Here is a 15,833-nt window from a genome sequence, read left to right as displayed (position 1 = left end):
GGGACACCCCGGATTTTGGGGGGGGGATGGGATGGGGGACACCCAGGGGTTTTGGGGGGGGGGGGGGACGGGGACGGACACGACACCCAGCCATTTCCCCCCCCGCCCCCCCCCCCCCGCAGGAGAGCGCCCCCCCCCCCGGGGGACACGGTGCTGGCGGCGCTGCGGGGGGGGGCGGCCCTCAGCGCCCCCCGGCTCCACATGGCGCTGGTGGATCTGTTCATCGGCGGCACCGAGACCACGGCGGCCGCCATGGCCTGGGCCCTGGCCTTCCTGCTGCCCCGGCCACAGGTGCCACCCGCGCGTCACAGCCTGTCCCCGGCCCCAACGGTGGCCCCGAGTCCCCACAGGTGGCCCCAGGTCCCCAATGGTGGCCCCAGGGGGTCCCGTGGCCCCCCCCCATGTCCTACATGGCCCCGTTGTCCCCCCTCTCCGTGGCCATCACCGTCCCCCTGCACCGTCCTGAGGTGCCACCCGCATGTCACAGCGTGTCCCTGTCCCCAATGGTGTCCCCAAGTCCCCACAGGTGGCCCCGAGTCCCCAATGGTGGCCCCAGGGGGTCCCGTGTCCCCCCCCCGTGTCCTACGTGGCCCCGTTGTCCCCCCTCCCCGTGGCCGTCACCGTCCCCCTGCACCGTCCTGAGGTGCCACCCGTGTGTCACAGCGTGTCCCTGTCCCCAGCAGTGTCCCCAAGTCCCCACACGTGGCCCCAGGTCCCCAATGGTGGCCCCAGCGGGTCCCGTGTCCCCCCCCCGTGTCCTACGTGGCCCCGTTGTCCCCCCTCCCCGTGGCCGTCACCGTCCCCCTGCACCGTCCTGAGGTGCCACACACGAGTCACAGCCTGTCCCTGTCCCCAACGGTGGCCCTGAGTCCCCAACAGTGGCCCCAGGTCCCCAATGGTGGCCCCATGGGGTGCCGTGTCCCCCCCCCCGTGTCCTACGTGGCCCCGTTGTCCCCCCTCCCCGTGGCCGTCATCGGTTCCTCACACCACCCAAGGTGCCACACGCGTGTCACAGCGTGTCCCTGTCCCCAACGGTGGCCCCAAGTCCCCACAGGTGGCCCCAGGTCCCCAATGGTGGCCCCAGGGGGTCCCATGGCCCCCCCCCCATGTCCTACGTGGCCCCGTTGTTCCCCCTCTCCGTGGCCGTCACCGTCCCCCTGCACCGTCCTGAGGTGCCACCCGCATGTCACAGCGTGTCCCTGTCCCCAATGGTGTCCCCAAGTCCCCACAGGTGGCCCGAGTCCCCAATGGTGGCCCCACGGGGTGCCGTGTCCCCCCCCCCCGTGTCCTACATGGCCCCGTTGTCCCCCTCCCCGTGGCCGTCATCGGTTCCTCACACCACCCCGAGGTGCCACCCGTGTGTCACAGCATGTCCCTGTCCCCAACGGTGGCCCCGAGTCCCCACACATGTCCCTGTCCCCAGTGGTGGCCCCATGGGGTTCCGTGTCCCCCCCCCGTGTCCTACGTGGCCCCGTTGTCCCCCCTCTCCGTGGCCGTCACCGTCCCCCTGCACCATCCTGAGGTGCCACCCACGTGTCACAGCGTGTCCCTGTCCCCAACGGTGTCCCCAAGTCCCCAACAGTGGCCCAGGTCCCCAATGGTGGCCCCAGGGCGTCCCGTGTCCCCCCCGCCGTGTCCTACGTTGCCCCGTTGTCCCCCTCCCCGTGGCCGTCATCGGTTCCTCACACCACCCCGAGGTGCCACCCGTGTGTCACAGTGTGTCCCTGTCCCCAACGGTGGCCCCGAGTCCCCACACGTGGCCCCAGGGGGTCCCGTGTCCCCCCCCCGTGTCCTACGTGGCCCCGTTGTCCCCCCTCTCCGTGGCCGTCACCGTCCCCCTGCACCGTCCTGAGGTGCCACCCGTGTGTCACAGCGTGTCCCTGTCCCCAACAGTGGCCCCAAGTCCCCACACATGTCCCTGTCCCCAGCAGTGTCCCCAAGTCCCCACAGGTGGCCCCAGGTCCCCAATGGTGGCCCCAGGGGGTCCCGTGTCCCCCCCCCGTGTCCTACGTGGCCCCGTTGTCCCCCCTCCCCGTGGCCGTCACCATTCCCTTGCACAGCCCCACGGCGTGACGCGGTGTGACGTGTGTGTGACGCAGTGTGACGTGTGTGTGACGCGGTGTGACGCGGTGTGACACACGTGTGACAGGGTACGATGCAGCGTGACGTGGTGTGGCCGGGTGTGACGTGTGTGTGACAGTGTGACGCCATGTGTGACACGGTGTGACACGCTGTGCTGTGTGTGACACGGCGTGATGTGGTGTGGCAGTGTGACACGGTGTGACACCGTGTGCCGTGTGTGACACCATGTGCCACCGTGTGTGACACTGTGTGACACCGTGTGCTAGCGTGTGCCATGTATGCCAGCGTGTGCCGCCATGTGCCACTGTGTGTGACACTGTGTGCCACCGTGTGCCGCCGTGTGCCACTGTGACACCGTGTGCCACCATGTGCCACCGTGTGTGACGCCATGTGTGACGCCGTGTGTGACGCCATGTGCCATGTGTGACACCGTGTGCCGCCGCGTGTGCCACCATGTGCCGCCGCGTGCCGCCGTGTGTGATGCCATGTGCCACCGTGTGTGCCACCGTGTGTGCCGCCGTGTGCCACCGTCTGCTGCTGTGTGCCACCATGTGTGACGCTGTGTGCCACCATGTGCCACCGTGTGTGCCACCATGTGTGACGCTGTGTGCCACCGTGTGCCGTGTGTGCCACCACGTGTGACGCTGTGTGCCACCGTGTGCCACCGTGTGTGCCACCATGTGCCACCGTCTGCTGCTGTGTGCCACCATGTGTGACGCTGTGTGCCACCGTGTGCCACCGTGTGCCGTGTGTGCCACCATGTGTGACGCTGTGTGCCACCGTGTGCCACCGTGTGCTGTGTGTGCCACCATGTGTGACGCTGTGTGCCACCGTGTGCCACCGTCTCCTGCTGTGTGCCACCGTGTGATGCCGTGTGCCACCGTGTGCCATGTGTGCCACCACATGTGACGCTGTGTGCCACCGTGTGCCACCGTCTCCTGCTGTGTGCCACCGTGTGACGCTGTGTGCCACTGTGTGCCACCGTGTGTGCCACCATGTGTGACGCTGTGTGCCGCCGTGTGCCACCGTGTGCCACCGTGTGTGCCACCGTGTGTGACGCTGTGTGCCGTGTGTGCCGTGTGTGCCACCGTGTGTGCCACCGTGTGCCACCGTGTGCCGTGTGTGCCACCATGTGTGACGCTGTGTGCCGCCGTGTGACGCCGTGTGCCGTGTGTGCCACCATGTGTGCCACCGTGTGTGCCACCGCGTGCCACCGCGTGCCACCATGTGCCGCCGCGGCGTGTCCCCAGCTGCAGGCCCGGCTGCGGGAGGAGCTGTGGCGGGTGCTGGGTCCCTCCGGTGTCCCCGAGCCGGGGGACGCCCCGCGCCTGCCCCTCCTCCAGGCCACCATCGCCGAGACCCTGCGCCTGCGGCCCCCCGCCCCCCTGGCCCTGCCCCACTGCGCCCTCCGGCACACCAGGTACGGCCAGCGCGCACCAGTACGGACCAGTATGGACCAGTGCAGAGGGGCGCGTACCAGTATGAGCCACTATAGACCAGTAGGGACCACTGGGCGCCAGGTTGCAGCACTGCGCACCGAAGTGTAGCAGTGTTTTGAACCAGTGTAGACCAGTATGGACCAGTATAGACCAGTATGGACCAGTGTAGACCAGTATGGACCAGTATGGACCAGTAGAGAGGAGCGCGTACTAGTATAAACCAGCACGGCCCACTATAGACCAGTAGGCACCGCTGGGCGTCAGGTTGCAGCCCATGTGTAGCAGTGTTTCGAACCAGTATAGACCAGTATGGACCAATTTAGATGAGTATGGACTGGTTTGAACCAGTATAGACCAGTATAGCCCAGTATAGATGAGCGCATAACTAGTATGAACCAGCACGGCCCACTATAGACCAGTAGGGACCACTGGGCATTCCAGGAGAGGCCAGGAAATCCCAGTAGGGTCCCAGTAACTCCCAGTAGAGTCCAGTAGTTCCCAGTATGGTCCCAGTAGATCCCAGTAGATCCCAGCAGAGCCCAGGAGGTCTCAGTAGGCCCCAGTACATCCCAGTTGACCCCAGTAGACCCCAGTACGGTCCCAGTAGATCCCAGCAGACCCCAACAGAGCCCAGGAGGTCTCAGTAGGCCCCAGTACGTTCCAGTTGACCCCAGTAGGACCCAGTAGATCCCAGCAGACCCCAGCAGAGCCCAGGAGGTCTCAGTAGGCCCCAGTACATCCCAGTTGACCCCAGTAGACCCCAGTAGATCCCAGCAGACCCCAGGAGGTCTCGGTAGGCCCCAGTACATCCCAGTTGACCCCAGTAGAATAGCTCTAAACCCCAGTTGACCCAGGGAGGTCCTGGTACATCCCAGTGGACCCCAGAAGGTCCCAGTAGATCCCAGTAAGCCCCAGTAGACCTCAACAGAGCCCAGCAGAGCCCAGTATGGCCTCAGAAGACCCTCCAGTAGATCCCAGTAAGCTCCCTTCGGAGAGCCCAGCAGGTGCCAGCGGGTCCCAGTAGATCCCAGCGGGTCCCAGTAGGTCCCAGTAGGTCCCAGTAGGTCCCAGCAGGTCCCAGTAACCCCAGTACCCGTTTCCCCCCCCCTCCCCCCCGCCCAGTATCGGAGGGATCCCGGTGCCGGCCGGCTCCATCCTGGTGCCCAACCTGCTGGCGGCCCACAGGGACCCCGACATCTGGGAGCGCCCCGAGGAATTCCTGCCCGGTACGTCCCCGGGGGGGGGTGTCCCCTGGCCCCCCTCAGGGTGGGTGCCCCCCCCCCACCCCGGACACCTGGGTCCCCTCCCTGACCCCCGTCCCGGGGTGGGTGCTCCGGGACACCCGGGTCCCCCTGGACACCTTGGGGTGGGGTCCCCACCCCGGACACCTGGGTGCCCTGAAGCCCTGGGGGGGGGTGGGCCCCCCCCTAGATGGGCCCCCCAGATGGGTGGGCCCCCCCCCGGAGACCTTGGGGTGGGACCCCTGGACACCCGGGTCCCCCCAGACCCCTCGGGGTGGGTGCCCCCCCCCAGACTCCTAGGTCCCCCCGGACCCCCCTTGGGGTGGGTGCCCCCCTCGGACTCCAGGGTCCCCCCCGGACCCCTCAGGGTGGGTGCCCCCCCCCCGGACACCTGGGCCCCCCCCGGACCCCTTGGGGTGGGTCCCGTCCCGAATACTTGGGTCCCCCCCCGACTCCTGGGTCCCCCCCAGACTCCTGGGTCCCCCCCCGGACCCCTCAGGGTGGGTGCCCCCCCCCGGACACCTGGGCCCCCCCCCCGGACCCCCCTCAGGGTGGGTGTCCCCCCCCGGACCCCCCTCGGGGTGGGTGCCCCCCTCGGACTCCAGGGTCCCCCCCCCAGACACCTGGGTCCCCCCAGACCCCCCTCGGGGTGGGTGCCCCCCCCCGGACACCTGGGCCCCCCCCGGCCCCCCCTCGGGGTGGGTGCCCCCCCCCGGACACCTGGGGGCCCCCCCCGGACACCTGGGTCCCCCCAGACCCCCCCTCGGGGTGGGTGCCCCCCCCCCGACTCCTGGGTCCCCCCCAGACTCCTGGGGGGGGGGGGTGCCTCCCCCCCCCCCGACTCCTGGGTCCCCTCCGGACCCCTCGGGGTGGGTGCCCCCCCCCGGACTCCAAGGTCCCCCCCCGGACCCCTCGGGGTGGGTGCCCCCCCCGGACACCTTGGGCCCCCCCCGGGACCCCTCAGGGTGGGTGCCCCCCCCCCGGACTCCTGGGTCCCCCCAGACCTCTCAGGGTGGGTGCCCCCCCCCCCCCCGACTCCTGGGGCCCCCCCCGGACCCCTCGGGGGGGTGCCCTCACCCGGGTCCCCTGACCCCCCCTCCCCCCCCCCTTCCCCCCCCCCCCAGAGCGGTTCCTGGTCCCCGGCGCCCCCTCCCGCGCCCTCCTGCCCTTCGGCTGCGGGGCCCGATCCTGCCCGGGGGAGGGGCTGGCGCGGGCCGAGCTCCTGGTTTTCCTGGGCCTGATCCTGCGGGAATTCCGGCTGGAGCCCCCCGCGGGGGGGCAGGGGGTGCCCGAGCTGGGGGGGACGGGGGGCACCGTCCTGCGGCCCCCCCCCCTTCCGCCTCCGCCTGCTGCCCTGCCTGCCCCCCGCCTAGCGCGCCCCCAGGGGGGGCACCCTTGGGTGGCTGGGGGGGCACCCCTGGACTTCTGGGGGGGGGGGGGGGGGCACCCCTGGGTGTCTGGGGGGGCACCCTTGGGTGGTTGGGTCCTCCGCTGCCTGCGCCTCCAGCCACCTGGGTCCCCCCGGACCAGTAAGCCCCAGCAGAGCCCAGTGTGGCCCCAGTAGCCCCCCAGTAGCCCCCCAGTAGACCTCAGCAGAGCCCAGCGTGCCCCCAGTAGCCCCCCAGTAGATCCCAGTACACCTCAGCAGAGCCCAGTAAGCCCCAGCGGAGCCCAGTGTGGCCCCAGTAGCCCCCCAGTAGCCCCCCAGTAGATCCCAGTAGACCTCAGCAGAGCCCAGTAAGCCCCAGCGGAGCCCAGTGTGGCCCCAGTAGCCCCCCAGTAGCCCCCCAGTAGATCCCAGTAGACCTCAGCAGAGCCCAGCGTGCCCCCAGTAGCCCCCCAGTAGCCCCCAGTAGACCTCAGCAGAGCCCAGCGTGCCCCCAGTAGCCCCCCAGTAGCCCCCAGTAGACCTCAGCAGAGCCCAGCATGCCCCCAGTAGCCCCCCAGTAGATCCCAGTAGACCTCAGCAGAGCCCAGTAAGCCCCAGCGGAGCCCAGTGTGGGCCCAGTAGCCCCCCAGTAGCCCCCAGTAGACCTCAGCAGAGCCCAGCGTGCCCCCAGTAGCCCCCCAGTAGATCCCAGTAGACCTCAGCAGAGCCCAGTAAGCCCCAGCAGAGCCCAGTGTGGCCCCAGTAGCCCCCCAGTAGCCCCCCAGTAGATCCCAGTACACCTCAGCAGAGCCCAGTAAGCCCCAGCGGAGCCCAGTGTGGCCCCAGTAGCCCCCCAGTAGCCCCCAGCAGAGCCCAGCATGCCCCCAGTAGCCCCCCAGTAGATCCCAGTACACCTCAGCAGAGCCCAGTAAGCCCCAGCGGAGCCCAGTGTGGCCCCAGTAGCCCCCCAGTAGCCCCCCAGTAGCCCCCAGCAGAGCCCAGCATGCCCCCAGTAGCCCCCCAGTAGATCCCAGTACACCTCAGCAGAGCCCAGTAAGCCCCAGCGGAGCCCAGTGTGGGCCCAGTAGCCCCCCAGTAGATCCCAGTAGACCTCAGCAGAGCCCAGCGTGCCCCCGGTAGCCCCCCAGTAGCCCCCCAGTAGACCTCAGCAGAGCCCAGCGTGCCCCCAGTAGCCCCCCAGTAGCCCCCAGTAGACCTCAGCGGAGCCCAGCATGCCCCCAGTAGCCCCCCAGTAGATCCCAGTAGACCTCAGCAGAGCCCAGTAAGCCCCAGCGGAGCCCAGTGTGGCCCCAGTAGCCCCCCAGTAGCCCCCCCAGTAGATCCCAGTACACCTCAGCAGAGCCCAGTAAGCCCCAGCAGAGCCCAGTGTGGGCCCAGTAGCCCCCCAGTAGCCCCCAGTAGACCTCAGCAGAGCCCAGCATGCCCCCAGTAGCCCCCCAGTAGATCCCAGTAGACCTCAGCAGAGCCCAGTAAGCCCCAGCGGAGCCCGGTGTGGCCCCAGTAGCCCCCCAGTAGCCCCCCCAGTAAATCCCAGTACACCTCAGCAGAGCCCAGTAAGCCCCAGCAGAGCCCAGCGTGTCCCCAGTAGCCCCCCAGTATCCCCCCCAGTAGATCCCAGTACACCTCAGCAGAGCCCAGTAAGCCCCAGCGGAGCCCAGTGTGGGCCCAGTAGCCCCCCAGTAGCCCCCAGTAGCCCCCAGTAGCCCCCAGTAGACCTCAGCAGAGCCCAGCATGCCCCCAGTAGCCCCCCAGTAGATCCCAGTAGACCTCAGCAGAGCCCAGCGTGCCCCCAGTAGCCCCCCAGTAGCCCCCCCAGTAGATCCCAGTAGACCTCAGCAGAGCCCAGTAAGCCCCAGCAGAGCCCAGCGTGCCCCCAGTAGCCCCCCAGTAGCCCCCCCAGTAGATCCCAGTAGACCTCAGCAGAGCCCAGTAAGCCCCAGCGGAGCCCAGTGTGGCCCCAGTAGCCCCCCAGTAGCCCCCCAGTAGATCCCAGTAGACCTCAGCAGAGCCCAGCGTGCCCCCAGTAGCCCCCCAGTAGCCCCCAGTAGACCTCAGCAGAGCCCAGCGTGCCCCCAGTAGCCCCCCAGTAGCCCCCAGTAGACCTCAGCAGAGCCCAGCATGCCCCCAGTAGCCCCCCAGTAGATCCCAGTAGACCTCAGCAGAGCCCAGTAAGCCCCAGCGGAGCCCAGTGTGGCCCCAGTAGCCCCCCCAGTAGATCCCAGTACACCTCAGCAGAGCCCAGTAAGCCCCAGCAGAGCCCAGTGTGGGCCCAGTAGCCCCCCAGTAGCCCCCCCAGTAGATCCCAGTACACCTCAGCAGAGCCCAGTAAGCCCCAGTGGAGCCCAGTGTGGGCCCAGTAGCCCCCCAGTAGATCCCAGTAGACCTCAGCAGAGCCCAGTAAGCCCCAGCGGAGCCCAGTGTGGGCCCAGTAGCCCCCCAGTAGCCCCCAGTAGACCTCAGCAGAGCCCAGCGTGCCCCCAGTAGCCCCCCAGTAGATCCCAGTAGACCTCAGCAGAGCCCAGTAAGCCCCAGCGGAGCCCAGTGTGGGCCCAGTAGCCCCCCAGTAGCCCCCAGTAGACCTCAGCAGAGCCCAGCGTGCCCCCAGTAGCCCCCCAGTAGATCCCAGTAGACCTCAGCAGAGCCCAGTAAGCCTCAGCAGAGCCCAGCGTGCCCCCAGTAGCCCCCCAGTAGATCCCAGTACACCTCAGCAGAGCCCAGTAAGCCCCAGCGGAGCCCAGTGTGGCCCCAGTAGCCCCCCAGTAGCCCCCAGCAGAGCCCAGCATGCCCCCAGTAGCCCCCCAGTAGATCCCAGTACACCTCAGCAGAGCCCAGTAAGCCCCAGCGGAGCCCAGTGTGGCCCCAGTAGCCCCCCAGTAGCCCCCCAGTAGCCCCCAGCAGAGCCCAGCATGCCCCCAGTAGCCCCCCAGTAGATCCCAGTACACCTCAGCAGAGCCCAGTAAGCCCCAGCGGAGCCCAGTGTGGCCCCAGTAGCCCCCCAGTAGCCCCCAGCAGAGCCCAGCATGCCCCCAGTAGCCCCCCAGTAGATCCCAGTACACCTCAGCAGAGCCCAGTAAGCCCCAGCGGAGCCCAGTGTGGCCCCAGTAGCCCCCCAGTAGCCCCCCAGTAGCCCCCAGCAGAGCCCAGCATGCCCCCAGTAGCCCCCCAGTAGATCCCAGTACACCTCAGCAGAGCCCAGTAAGCCCCAGCGGAGCCCAGTGTGGGCCCAGTAGCCCCCCAGTAGATCCCAGTAGACCTCAGCAGAGCCCAGCGTGCCCCCGGTAGCCCCCCAGTAGCCCCCCAGTAGACCTCAGCAGAGCCCAGCGTGCCCCCAGTAGCCCCCCAGTAGCCCCCAGTAGACCTCAGCGGAGCCCAGCATGCCCCCAGTAGCCCCCCAGTAGATCCCAGTAGACCTCAGCAGAGCCCAGTAAGCCCCAGCGGAGCCCAGTGTGGCCCCAGTAGCCCCCCAGTAGCCCCCCCAGTAGATCCCAGTACACCTCAGCAGAGCCCAGTAAGCCCCAGCAGAGCCCAGTGTGGGCCCAGTAGCCCCCCAGTAGCCCCCAGTAGACCTCAGCAGAGCCCAGCATGCCCCCAGTAGCCCCCCAGTAGATCCCAGTAGACCTCAGCAGAGCCCAGTAAGCCCCAGCGGAGCCCGGTGTGGCCCCAGTAGCCCCCCAGTAGCCCCCCCAGTAAATCCCAGTACACCTCAGCAGAGCCCAGTAAGCCCCAGCAGAGCCCAGCGTGTCCCCAGTAGCCCCCCAGTATCCCCCCCAGTAGATCCCAGTACACCTCAGCAGAGCCCAGTAAGCCCCAGCGGAGCCCAGTGTGGGCCCAGTAGCCCCCCAGTAGCCCCCAGTAGCCCCCAGTAGCCCCCAGTAGACCTCAGCAGAGCCCAGCATGCCCCCAGTAGCCCCCCAGTAGATCCCAGTAGACCTCAGCAGAGCCCAGCGTGCCCCCAGTAGCCCCCCAGTAGCCCCCCCAGTAGATCCCAGTAGACCTCAGCAGAGCCCAGTAAGCCCCAGCAGAGCCCAGCGTGCCCCCAGTAGCCCCCCAGTAGCCCCCCCAGTAGATCCCAGTAGACCTCAGCAGAGCCCAGTAAGCCCCAGCGGAGCCCAGTGTGGCCCCAGTAGCCCCCCAGTAGCCCCCCAGTAGATCCCAGTAGACCTCAGCAGAGCCCAGCGTGCCCCCAGTAGCCCCCCAGTAGCCCCCAGTAGACCTCAGCAGAGCCCAGCGTGCCCCCAGTAGCCCCCCAGTAGCCCCCAGTAGACCTCAGCAGAGCCCAGCATGCCCCCAGTAGCCCCCCAGTAGATCCCAGTAGACCTCAGCAGAGCCCAGTAAGCCCCAGCGGAGCCCAGTGTGGCCCCAGTAGCCCCCCCAGTAGATCCCAGTACACCTCAGCAGAGCCCAGTAAGCCCCAGCAGAGCCCAGTGTGGGCCCAGTAGCCCCCCAGTAGCCCCCCCAGTAGATCCCAGTACACCTCAGCAGAGCCCAGTAAGCCCCAGTGGAGCCCAGTGTGGGCCCAGTAGCCCCCCAGTAGATCCCAGTAGACCTCAGCAGAGCCCAGTAAGCCCCAGCGGAGCCCAGTGTGGGCCCAGTAGCCCCCCAGTAGCCCCCAGTAGACCTCAGCAGAGCCCAGCGTGCCCCCAGTAGCCCCCCAGTAGATCCCAGTAGACCTCAGCAGAGCCCAGTAAGCCCCAGCGGAGCCCAGTGTGGGCCCAGTAGCCCCCCAGTAGCCCCCAGTAGACCTCAGCAGAGCCCAGCGTGCCCCCAGTAGCCCCCCAGTAGATCCCAGTACACCTCAGCAGAGCCCAGTAAGCCTCAGCAGAGCCCAGCGTGCCCCCAGTAGCCCCCCAGTAGATCCCAGTACACCTCAGCAGAGCCCAGTAAGCCCCAGCGGAGCCCAGTGTGGCCCCAGTAGCCCCCCAGTAGCCCCCAGCAGAGCCCAGCATGCCCCCAGTAGCCCCCCAGTAGATCCCAGTACACCTCAGCAGAGCCCAGTAAGCCCCAGCGGAGCCCAGTGTGGCCCCAGTAGCCCCCCAGTAGCCCCCCAGTAGCCCCCAGCAGAGCCCAGCATGCCCCCAGTAGCCCCCCAGTAGATCCCAGTACACCTCAGCAGAGCCCAGTAAGCCCCAGCGGAGCCCAGTGTGGGCCCAGTAGCCCCCCAGTAGATCCCAGTAGACCTCAGCAGAGCCCAGCGTGCCCCCGGTAGCCCCCCAGTAGCCCCCCAGTAGACCTCAGCAGAGCCCAGCGTGCCCCCAGTAGCCCCCCAGTAGCCCCCAGTAGACCTCAGCGGAGCCCAGCATGCCCCCAGTAGCCCCCCAGTAGATCCCAGTAGACCTCAGCAGAGCCCAGTAAGCCCCAGCGGAGCCCAGTGTGGCCCCAGTAGCCCCCCAGTAGCCCCCCCAGTAGATCCCAGTACACCTCAGCAGAGCCCAGTAAGCCCCAGCAGAGCCCAGTGTGGGCCCAGTAGCCCCCCAGTAGCCCCCAGTAGACCTCAGCAGAGCCCAGCATGCCCCCAGTAGCCCCCCAGTAGATCCCAGTAGACCTCAGCAGAGCCCAGTAAGCCCCAGCGGAGCCCGGTGTGGCCCCAGTAGCCCCCCAGTAGCCCCCCCAGTAAATCCCAGTACACCTCAGCAGAGCCCAGTAAGCCCCAGCAGAGCCCAGCGTGTCCCCAGTAGCCCCCCAGTATCCCCCCCAGTAGATCCCAGTAGACCTCAGCAGAGCCCAGTAAGCCCCAGCGGAGCCCAGTGTGGGCCCAGTAGCCCCCCAGTAGCCCCCAGTAGACCTCAGCAGAGCCCAGCATGCCCCCAGTAGCCCCCCAGTAGATCCCAGTAGACCTCAGCAGAGCCCAGCGTGCCCCCAGTAGCCCCCCAGTAGCCCCCCCAGTAGATCCCAGTAGACCTCAGCAGAGCCCAGTAAGCCCCAGCAGAGCCCAGCGTGCCCCCAGTAGCCCCCCAGTAGCCCCCCCAGTAGATCCCAGTAGACCTCAGCAGAGCCCAGTAAGCCCCAGCGGAGCCCAGCGTGCCCCCAGTAGCCCCCCAGTAGAGCCCAGCAGCCCTCAGTAGAGCCCCGGCAGGTCCCAGTAGATCCCAGTAGGTCCCAGTAGAGCTGGGTGCCCCCCTCCCCCCACCGGACGCCTGGGCTCACGGGGGCCGAGGGGCTTCCAGGCAGCTTTTATTGACCCCCCCACCCCCCAAAATAAAAGCTTTGCCCCCCACCCCCCCCCCCGCCTCCTTCCTGGGTGCTGCCTGGACACCGGGGGGGGCCCCCCCCGGACCCCTGGGTGCCCCCCCCCCCCCCCCCGGGGGCCCCCTCAGTCGCGCTGCGGCCGCAGCTTCATCTCGGTGAAGGGGATGGAGAACTCGAAGCCTTTCCAGGGAAACCAGTTGATGCCCTGGGGAGGGAGGGGGGGGGGTCCCTCAGGCCCTATGGAGAGCTTATAGGTGCCCTGCAGACCCCTATCCAGCCCCACAGAGCCCCGCAGGACCCTACAGGCCCCTATAGAACCCCTATAGAGCCCTGTAGAACCTTACAGAACCCCACAGACCCCTAGAGAGCCCCTACAGAACCCCACAGACCCCGGTAAGACCCATATAGAGCCCTATAGAACCCCACAGACCCCTATAGAACCCCTACAGAGCCCCACAGACCCCTATAAGACCCCTATAGAACCCCTGCAGAGCCCCACAGACCCCTATAAGACCCCTATAGAGCCCTATAGAACTCCATGGACCCCTATAGAGCCCCACAGACCCTTATAGATCCCCTATAGAGCCACTCTAGAGCCCCAGAGACCCCTATAGAACCCCACCGACCCCATAAGACCCCTATAGAACCCCTATAGAGCCCCACAGACCCCTATAAGACCCCTATAGAGCCCCGAAAGAACCACACAGACCCCTATAGAACCCCTATAGAACCCCTATAGAGCCCTATAGAATCCCACAGACACCTATAGAACCCGTATAGAGCCCCACCGACCCCTATAGAGCCCCTACAGAACCCCACACACCCTTATAAGACCTCTATAGAGCCCTATAGAACTCCAGCGACCCCTGTAAGACCCCTATAGAACCACTACAGAACCCCACAGACCCCTACAAGGCCCCTGTAGAGCCCCTATAGAACCCCACAGTCCCATCTAGTCGCCCCCTCGCTATGGGTCCTCGGCCCCTATAGCCCCCCTGTGGCCCCTATAGACCCCATTATCTCCCCCTCCAGCCCCCCCCGCTATACATCCCTGGCCCCTATAGCCCCCCTGTGGCCCCTCTAGCCCCCATTCTCTCCCCCTCCAACCCCCCCCAGCCACCCCTCTATGGGTCCCTGGTGCCTATAGACCCCCTGTAGCCCCTATAGACCCCACTCTGCCCCCCATCAACCACCCTCCAACCCCCTCAGCCCCCTTGCTATGGGTCCCCAGCCCCTATAGCCCCCCTATAAGCCCCCCTGTGGCCCCTGTAGCCCCCATTATATACCCCCCAGCCCCCCCGCTATGGGTCGCCATCCCCTATAGCCCCCCTGTGCCCCTCTAGCCCCCATTATATCCCACTCCAGCCCCCCCAGCCCCCTCGCTATGGGTCCCCGGCCCCTATAGCCCCCCTGTGGCCCCCGTAGCCCCCTTTCTCTCCCCCTCCAGCCCCCCCAGTCCCCCCCGCTATGGGTCCCCGGTGCCTATAGACCCCACTCTGTCCCCCGTCAACCACCCTCCAACCCCCTCAGCCCCCTTGCTATGGGTCCCCAGCCCCTATAGCCCCCCTATAGCCCCCCTGTGGCCCCTCTAGCCCCCATTATATCCCCCTCCAACCCCCCCAGCCCCCCCCCTATGGGTCCCCGGCCCCTATAGCCCCCCTGTGGCCCCTGTAGCCCCCATTACCTCCCCCTCCAGCCCCCCCAGCCCCCCCGCTATGGGTCCCCGGTGCCTATAGACCCCCTATACCCCCCCTTTGGCCCCTGTAGCCCCCATTATATACCCCCCAGGATATATTATATACCCCCCGCTATGGGTCCCCGGCGCCTATAGACCCCACTCTGTCCCCCATCAACCACCCTCCAACCCCCTCAGCCCCCTTGCTATGGGTCCCCAGCCCCTCTAGCCCCCCCTCTAGCCCCCATTCTCTCCCCCTCCAGCCCCCCCAGCCCCCCCCGCTATGGGTCCCCAGCCCCTATAGCCCCCCTATAGCCCCCATTCTCTCCCCCTCCAGCCCCCCCAGCCCCCCCCGCTATGGGTCCCCGTCCCCTATAGCCCCCCTGTGGCCCCTGTAGCCCCCATTCTCTCCCCCTCCAGCCCCCCCAGCCCCCTCGCTATGGGTCCCCGGCCCCTATAGCCCCCCTGTGCCCCTCTAGCCCCCATTATATCCCACTCCAGCCCCCCCAGCCCCCCCCGCTATGGGTCCCCGGCGCCTATAGACCCCACTCTGTCCCCCATCAACCACCCTCCAACCCCCTCGGCCCCCTTGCTATGGGTCCCCAGCCCCTATAGCCCCCCTATAGCCCCCCTGTGGCCCCTCTAGCCCCCATTATATACCCCCCAGCCCCCCCGCTATGGGTCCCCAGCCCCTATAGCCCCCCTGTGGCCCCTGTAGCCCCCATTCTCTCCCCCTCTAGCCCCCTGCTATAGGTCCCCGTCCCCTATAGCCCCCCTGTGGCCCCTGTAGCCCCCATTACCTCCCCCTCCAGCCCCCCCAGCCCCCCCGCTATGGGTCCCCGGTGCCTATAGACCCCCTATACCCCCTCTTTGGCCCCTCTAGCCCCCATTATATACCCCCCAGCCCCCCCGCTATGGGTCCCCATCCCCTATAGCCCCCCTGTGGCCCCTGTAGCCCCCATTCTCTCCCCCTCCAACCCCCCCAGCCCCCCCCGCTATGGGTCCCCGGCGCCTATAGACCCCACTCTGTCCCCCATCAACCACCCTCCAACCCCCTCAGCCCCCTCGCTATGGGTCCCCAGCCCCTATAGCCCCCCTATAGCCCCCCTGTGGCCCCTCTAGCCCCCATTATATCCCACTCCAACCCCCTCAGCCCCCCCGCTATGGGTCCCCAGCCCCTATAGCCCCCCTGTGGCCCCTGTAGCCCCCATTCTCTCCCCCTCCAGCCCCCCCAGCCCCCTCGCTATGGGTCCCCGGCCCCTATAGCCCCCCTGTGGCCCCTGTAGCCCCCATTCTCTCCCCCTCCAACCCCCCCAGCCCCCCCCGCTATGGGTCCCCGGCGCCTATAGACCCCACTCTGTCCCCCATCAACCACCCTCCAACCCCCTCGGCCCCCTTGCTATGGGTCCCCAGCCCCTATAGCCCCCCTATAGCCCCCCTGTGGCCCTCTAGCCCCCATTATATACCCCCCAGCCCCCCCGCTATGGGTCCCCGTCCCCTATAGCCCCCCTGTGGCCCCTGTAGCCCCCATTCTCTCCCCCTCCAGCCCCCCCAGCCCCCTCGCTATGGGTCCCCGGCCCCTATAGCCCCCCTATAGCCCCCCTGTGCCCCTCTAGCCCCCATTATATCCCACTCCAGCCCCCCCAGCCCCCCCCGCTATGGGTCCCCGGCGCCTATAGACCCCACTCTGTCCCCCATCAACCACCCTCCAACCCCCTCAGCCCCCTTGCTATGGGTCCCCAGCCCCTATAGCCCCCCTATAGCCCCCCTGTGGCCCCTGTAGCCCCCATTATATCCCACTCCAACCCCCTCAGCCCCCC

General features: G+C 67.8%; 2 protein-coding genes across 2 annotated transcripts in view; one reads left to right on the top strand and one right to left on the bottom strand.

Moving 5' to 3' along the window:
- LOC128901607 (steroid 21-hydroxylase-like) overlaps positions 1-6,135 on the top strand; it is a 9,239-nt gene extending 3,104 nt beyond the window's left edge. Inside the window, 5 exon segments of the mRNA XM_054183678.1 lie at positions 126-291; positions 3,333-3,502; positions 4,644-4,747; positions 5,887-6,086; positions 6,088-6,135. Coding sequence (XP_054039653.1) covers positions 126-291; positions 3,333-3,502; positions 4,644-4,747; positions 5,887-6,086; positions 6,088-6,135 — 688 coding nt within the window.
- Positions 6,136-12,400: 6,265 nt separating this feature from the next.
- Positions 12,401-15,833, bottom strand: part of LOC128901606 (tenascin-X-like) — a 49,825-nt gene continuing 46,392 nt past the window's right edge. Inside the window, 1 exon segment of the mRNA XM_054183677.1 lies at positions 12,401-12,543. Coding sequence (XP_054039652.1) covers positions 12,463-12,543 — 81 coding nt within the window. The 3' untranslated portion in view covers positions 12,401-12,462.

Source organism: Rissa tridactyla, chromosome 27 (genome assembly GCF_028500815.1).
Source record: "Rissa tridactyla isolate bRisTri1 chromosome 27, bRisTri1.patW.cur.20221130, whole genome shotgun sequence".
Lineage (NCBI taxonomy): Eukaryota > Metazoa > Chordata > Aves > Charadriiformes > Laridae > Rissa > Rissa tridactyla.
This window is presented reverse-complemented; position numbering and strand designations above follow the sequence as displayed.